Source organism: Crocuta crocuta, unplaced genomic scaffold (assembly GCF_008692635.1).
Source record: "Crocuta crocuta isolate KB4526 unplaced genomic scaffold, BGI_CrCroc_1.0 scaffold1133, whole genome shotgun sequence".
Lineage (NCBI taxonomy): Eukaryota > Metazoa > Chordata > Mammalia > Carnivora > Hyaenidae > Crocuta > Crocuta crocuta.
Window position 1 is genome coordinate 298817 of NW_027530366.1, and position 7758 is coordinate 306574.

The 7758-nt window shown below is 37.0% G+C and overlaps 1 protein-coding gene across 1 annotated transcript in view; it reads left to right on the forward strand.

The window, feature by feature from the left end:
- OCRL (OCRL inositol polyphosphate-5-phosphatase) overlaps positions 1–7758 on the forward strand; it is a 49950-nt gene that overhangs the window by 7583 nt on the left and 34609 nt on the right. Inside the window, exon 3 of the mRNA XM_077766170.1 lies at positions 330–353. Within this exon, the coding sequence (XP_077622296.1) occupies positions 330–353 (24 nt within the window). The remainder of the gene's footprint in view (positions 1–329; positions 354–7758) is intronic.

Consider the following 7758-nt stretch of genomic DNA (forward strand, 5'->3'; position numbering starts at 1 on the left):
ATTATATTAAAGTCAGTTTGTTATAGTTGAGGGGAATTAAACTCACCTTCACTTAAATTAACATGTTCTTATATTGCCTCCTATTGTCATTCCTTGATTTGCTTTGAAGTGTTCCATTCAGTTATTTGTTTAGTCTTCTTTTAGTTGAGCTGCTCATAATCTTTAGAACCTAGTGCTACCAAAACCCATTTTTAAAAATGCTAAACAAAAAAAGCAAAGGATTTGTAAAATGTTTTCTAAGACCTAGGAGTGGTGATTGAGAGAAGAAGTTATTTATTTAGGTATATACTTATTTTAGTTGTAATAAATGGTTTTCCCTTCCCTAATAGTGTTCNTTGATATAGCTTCAAACAGTGAGTATCTTTCTGAGTGGAGCTGATTTTTATTTAGCAAATATTTAATTGAATACCCACTATATTTAAGACACCTCTTTTGGCACATTTCTATTTTACCATCTTATTCTGTATTCCTCATTTTCTTTTTTTTAATGTTTATTTATTTATTTTGGGGCAGGGTGTGTGCAAGCCTGAGCGGGGAAGGGCAGAGAGAGAGAGAGAGAGAGAATATCCCAAGCAGTCTCTGCTCTTTCAGCGCAGAGCGCAACGAGGGGCTTGATCTCACAAAGTTTGAGATCTTGACCTGAGCTGAAATCACGCATTGGATGTTTAATAGACTGAGCCACCCAGGTGCCCCTATTCTTCATTTTCTTAAGGCAGCCATGCAAATTAGTATTGTCCTCTCAAAAACGTTTAGGCTAAGCATAAGAAAAAGCAGATGGCTGGCAAGAATCTTTAAAAAGTTTAAAATACCATCTGCTTGTCTAATGCTGAACTTCTTTGAACCATCAGTATTTTTGCCATCAGTTAAATCATTGGAATTGAAAATTCCAGGAAGGGCCAGAAAACGTTTAAAGCACATTTTATGTTTTTATTTTAACTGCTATTACATTTAAAAATTTTTTCTCACTTTCTTTTTAGTTTTGCATATTAAATCATAATGTTTTCCTTTATTCATTTTATCATTTTGGGAAGCTGTAGAATACAAGGTATTCTCGTACCAGGAATACTTTGCTTGTCCCAAGCTACCTTTTTTTCCTTAAAATAATTTTGGTCTTTTATTTAAGCTCCATCCCCTCAAGGCATCCCTTTATCAGAAAGAACATGGTCTTCCTTCTCACTGTTTCAGTTCTCTCATTTTTATCTGTTTGAAGCAAATCATATTGACTTTCTGTGCAAGCTGTTCTCTGTTTATCATCTAATTGTACTGTGTTAGGGAGAGGAGAAAATGGGCACTTGAATGCTACCTTGACTAGTCTGTGGTTGCTATGGAAAAGAGTTTGTGACCACATGAATGTAAATCAAACTGGTTGCCTTATCTCTTGGTTGAGTCCTTGGATGAGTGGGGCTTAGCCCTTCCCTTGGAGCTATGGGTTATACATAATTTTGTTTAGAAACAATCCCTGTACTTGCCACCATTAATTTGTATTGAACAGTTTAGATAGGCTTTTTCTGGTTTGGGTTTTATTATTCTTTTCTTTGATCATGGATTTTAGAAGTCTTAAGAGTTGATTCTCAAAGGGTAAATATACCCAGCTGCTGACTTCTGCAGGTATCTAAGAGAGCAATTTACTATCTATGTCTTATTGTGCTTAGAAAGGAGAAGGCAGAAGCAACACTAAAAAAGCAAAATTTGAGCAAAGGCATTTCAGCAGTGACTGACATTGCTGCTGAAATAAGATGTCGAAATGTCCTGTTCTTGCTGTAGAAATAGGTATTTGATCCAAAGCTGAAAAGCTAAGCTGAGCTGTGCTTTTCCTCTCATAAACACTTATTTATGGCATTAGTTCTTTTGGTCTCACCTACATAGAAATTAGCCGTGTGTTGTTCTGTCCAGAGTTCCAGTTACTGGATCACAGCAGAGTAATAGTTCAGTAACCACTTGAACAAAATCTTTTGCTATGTCTGCTCATTTAGTAATATTTGCAGTGAAATCAGATTTTATCATGATCCTTGGGCTTCATACATAAACCTTTAAAGCACATAGTATGTTGCTTGAGGGAGGCCCTGGGTTTATTAGGCAAGCCTGATTTTAGCGTAAATATGTGTTTTCCCATTGTCTGCATGTGGGTATTAAACATTTTAAAATAATTTTTTCTGATTGTAGAGGTAATAGATATATCTTCATTCTATACAATTTGGAGAATTCAGAAAAGTTTAAAGTAACAAATTAAGAATATGCTTCTGNATAGTTTATTGTTAAGTTGGTTTCCATGTAACACCCAGTGCTTTTTTTTTAAATCTTTATTTATTTTTGAGAGAGAGCAAGCAAGCGAGCATGGGAGAGAGCAGGAGAGGTGCAGAGAGGGAGGGAGACACAGAATCCAAAGCAGGCTCCAGGCCCTGAGCTGTCAGCACAGAGCCCGACGCAAGGCTTGAACCCACAGACTATGAGATCATGACCTGAGCCAAAGTTGGACGCCCAACCAACTGAGCCATCCAGGCGCCCTAATATGATTGGAATCTTTATATGTAGTTTTTATCCTGCATTTTCATTTAACATTAAACTGTAACTTTTTTCCATGTCATTTAAAATTATTTAAAAACATGATTTTTACTGACTAATATTTCATATATGTATGTGCCAAATTTTATTGAATAAACTCCTTTATAAAATTAAGACATTGTCGGGTGTTATATGGAAACCAACTTGACAATAAACTATTTTAAAAAAAAAAAGAATAATTGAACACTTACTTTATCTAAAAAAAAAAGAAAAAAAGAAAATTAAGACATTGTCAAGGAACATGGTCTATCACTCTACTTATTCGGGTCCTCTTTATATCTCTCAGTAACATTTTGTGTTTTCATCATATATATCATACATTTATAGGTTAAGTATTTTATGGTAGATTTTATTTATTTGAGTGCTATTTGTCAGTGGAAGCTTTTCCTCTTCTAATTGCTTATTACTAGTATATAGAGAAGTTATTGAGTTTTAGATATTTATTTTTTATCTAGCCACTTTATAGAAATATATTTAAAAATTTGGGAGTTTATTTTGTTTTTTGGTTTTGATAAATAGCCCTGGTCATCTACAAATAATAATTTTGTCTCCTTTCTAGTAGCTAAAACTGTTAGTTTTGCTTCATGTCTCATTACATCAATGAGAATTTTAAGACCAATATTAAATAATGATGATAATCCTTGTTCCTATTTTCAGTAAGAATGTCTCAGGTGGTGCTTTATTGTTGAGGACATTATTGCCTATTGATTTGATAGGTTTGTTTTTTTTTTTTTTAAATCATATTAAGAAACTCCATTTATTTCAAGTTTGTGTGGTTTTTAAAATTGTGAATTTATATTGAATTTTATCAGATTTCTTTACACTATTTATAGAGATGGTAATATTGTTATTCCTTATTTGACCCATCAATGGACTGTATTATACTAATTTCCTAATATTAAATCTTCCATTATTCAACAAATATTTGTTGAATGCCTTCTATTTGCCAAGCACTGTTCTGAGTGCTGCAGAATCAGTAGAGAACAACATAGATAAGACTGCTGCTCCTGCTTTTCTTGCTTCTGTGTTGTTTGGTACTGGGGCCACACAGATACCTATACTCCATTAATTCATCCTATAAAAATATGAATACGTTTCATAGTGTCAGGCATTGTGCTACTTTTAAGGTTATATCAGAAAGCAATATAGTCATGGCACTTCATGAAACAGTGCAGGAAACAAACTTTAAACTGATAAGGTATAGATATTTACATAATTGTGGTTTTGATCAATGCTATCAAGGAGAAATACAAAGAGTTTATAAAAGGGCTGACTAAATTAGGTGGCATGGTCAGGGAAGGCCTCTTTAATAAATGACATTTAAATTGAGACCAGAGGGGCTAAGTAAGACAGTTAAAAATTGGGGAGAGGAAAGTATGCCAGGTAGAAGGAACCACATGAGTAAAGGTCTCAAATTGGGTAAGTAGCTTGTCACCTTTGAAATGAGAGAAGGCCGGGATGGTTGGAACAAGGCTTAGGCATCAAGTTAGGAAGGGGTAAGGCCAGATCCAGTAGGATCTTGTAAGTCATGATAAGGAATCTAGATTTTTATATTTAAAAAAATGGGAAGAATATGAAGGGTTTTATGCCAGGGTGTCAGTCATTTTGCATAGGAGTCGGGAAGCTGTCTCCAGAGTTTAAGCTAGAGTATATGAGATGAGTATGGTGGCAGTATAAATGGAGAGAAGTAGACAGATTTGATAAATATTTTCAGAGGTTAAATCAGCAGAGGTTGGTTTGGGCATGACATTAAAGAGAAATGTCAGAGATGAATCTTAGGTTACTGGCATGAATTTGGATGATGGTACCATTTGCAAAAATAAGAACATTGTGGGAGGAATGGGTTTTCCTTTGAGGGGGTTGCAAATTCAGTTTTAGCTATATTTAGTTTGAAATTTCTTTGAGACATTTGAGTGTAGATTATAAATTGACAGTTGAATGTATGCATCTGAAGCTCAAAAGAAAGGTCTGGGCCACTAGCACATAGATGGTATTTGAAACCCTGAAAGATGATGTGATTGCAAATAGAGCTGTGCTATCAGATACATTAGTTTCTAGTTACATGTGCCTATTTAAATTAATTAGAAGGGGCGCCTGGGCACTGGGTGGCTCAGTCAGTTAAGCCTCTGACTTCGGCTCAGGTCATGATCTCACGATTCATGGGTTCGAGCCCCGCATTGGACTCTGTGCTGACAGCTAGCTCAGAGCCTAAAGCCTGTTTTGGAATCTGCGTCTCCCTGTCTTTCTGATCCTCCCCTGTTCATGCTCTCTCTCTCTCTCTCTCTCTCTCAAAAATAAAACATAAAATATTTTAAAAAATTAATTAGAAATAAAATTAGAAGTTCAGTTCCTCAAAGTAGTCACATTTCAAACTCAGTAGCCACATGTGGTTACCATATTACACAATGCTGATACAGAGTGAGAAAAAGGTTTAGGACTGAACTCTAAGGAAATCTGTTTTTGAAGGATAGAGGAGGAGATACCTCATAGGGCACTAAAAAATTAGTGACCAAAGAGAGAGGCAAACTAGATGAGTATGGTATCATAGAATCCTTTGGAAAAGATTATTCAAGGAGTGGTCAACTATTGATTTCTACTGATAGGTCTAATAAGATGACTGAAGAGGATCCATTGGATTTAGTAATATGGAGGTTATTGTTGACCTCAACAAAGCTATTTCAGAGGGGGTGGTGGGAGCCAAAGTCATATTGGAATGGATTAAAGAGAGAAATGGGAAGTAAGTAGTGACAGTGTGTTTTTATTTTTTTTTAATTTTTATTTTTTAACATTTATTTATTATTGAGAGACTGAGAGAGCATGAGCATGGGAGGGGCAGAGAGGGAGACACAGAATCTGAAGCAAGCTCTAGGCTCTGACTTGTCCGCACAGAGCCTGATGTGGGAAACTGTGAGATCATGACCTGAGCCAAAGTCAGACGCATAACTGACTGNATTTATTTTGAGAGAGATAGCATGAGTTGGGGAGGGGCAGAGAGAGGGAGAGAGAGAGAGACTCCCAAGCAGACTCCACAGTGTTGGCACAGAACCCGATGCGGGGCTCAAACTCACGAAACCATGAGATCATGACCTGAGCTGAAACAGAGTCAGGTACTTAGTGGACCGAGCCACCAACCACCCCTGGAACACAATTTAATGCTAAAGGGAAGGAGCCTACGAAAGGGGGAAATTAAAGATACTGGGGGGAGGTATTTAGGGAATGATTGTGAGTGTAAGATTCCTGAAAGAATTAGAAGGACTATAATTCAAAGAGAAGGTGGTATTTGATAGGAGGACTCCTCTTATATCAGAAGGGAAAGGAGAAGATGGGTAGAGATACAGGTAGCTTTCCATGTGATGCCTTCCATTTTCTCTGAAACATGAGGTGAAGCAGTCTGCTTGGAATGAGAGGGTTTGAGAAGGGGGATCTACAGATAAATGAGGAGGTGCAAAATAGTTGTTCCAAATTGTGGANTCCTATCATAGAGGGCCCAATTGAGGTTAGCAATCAATTTATAATAATTGTGTGTGTGTGTGTGTGTGTGTGTGTGTGTGTGTGTTTACTCCCTCTGGAATAAGGTAGTTAGTTGGATTTCTGAGGGTTGAAAGTTAACCAGGTAGGTGCTGTGGAGGAACAGAGTGGTAAGGCAGTTCTGGACTTTTGCAACAGTTTAATGATGACATCTGTTTGATAAAATGGGAAGTGAATGCAAGAGTATGTGAATGGACACTAAGTAGAGGGCTGGAGGTTCCCATTTGAGCAAGTAAGCTGTAAGTAATAGGTCAGAGTGGGGTATTTGAATTAGACATTTATGGGGTGATAGTGTTTCTATGTTGAAAAGTTTTAGGGTTTAATTGAGGGAGTCCCCATAGGGACTGAGGAAGTAGATGGCTGAGATGGTGGGGCAAGGTCACTGCATGAGGAAGTTGAAGATGTTTACTATGTTTTCTGTGTTAATTTGGAAGGGACTCAAACTTAAGGCAAGAGTTTGAATGGAGAGGAAGTCTTATGAGTCAGGTATTGAATCCTGGTCAGAAGTTTTGGGAAGGATGGCACATGATCTAATCAGGGAGGGAAGGGAAGAAGCTGGGGTAGCCCAGTGGGTGAACCTCAAAGGAGAAGTGATTTGTCCTGAAGGAGGAGAAGAGGGAATGGTCTGGAGTTGGCATTAGGACAAAACAGGACACCAGTCTTAAATTCCATAGGATGTGAGAGACCATAAACAGCATCCAGGGACAAGCCACTTTGCAGGTGACTCTTTGGTTTTCAATCTGCATACACACTAGAATCACTTGAGGAGTATTTTAAAAACTACTAGTGCCTGGGCTTCACCCCCTGTGATTCTGCTTTATTGGCCTGGGATAGGACACGGATGTCTATTTTCTAAAAATGCCTCTGATAATTCTAATGCATTCTGTTGAGAATTACTGAGAGATGCAGGGAATGTTCAGAGAAGTTTGAGGATATAGGAGTGTTTGCTGTTTACAAAGAGGCCAGGGGGATTTGGAAGGAAGAGTATAGAAAGTTGTGTCATGGGGTAATTTGTCCTCTTTCCCATACAGTATGGTGAGAGAGCATCCAGTGTTATTTTGTAAGCAATTTCTAGAATTTTCTGTTAAATGAGTCAGTGTATTTTTTATATTTACTAAAATATATCTTTCAAGGATTGTGGGAGAGAGAGAAAATGTGTTCTTGTTCAAGTTTTATCAGATAGAAACTGATCTTTTAATTTCTTTTTTACTTTTAATATAAATTATCTGAGAAAGGGAGGACTACTTGTACCCTGAAGGAGATTTTCTCTGTATCTTCAAGACTGTGATAACTGACAGCCTTTATTCATGTCCTTCATTTTTTTCTTCTCCCTACAGTAACACCCTCACTAATTTTCTTATCTGTGGTCCACTTGGGTGCCTCCTTTCTCATGTTTTTCTCTATTTTTATCTCTTTTCTTCTAATTACTAAATCTGTGAAGATAGAAACTTACAGGAATACAAAGGAAAATGAGTCGGGTTCACAAGTGGATTTCCAACATAAGAAACTAGGATTTTCATTTCATTTTCTCACCTTTTTGTCATTTACAAGTATGAAAGAGTCACTTCAGTGGTCGTTTATTGAATGCCTTCTGTCTGTGAAGTCTGACATCATTGTCACTAGTAAAGTAACCAACCATCCTGGTTTGCCTGAGACTTTCCCGGTATT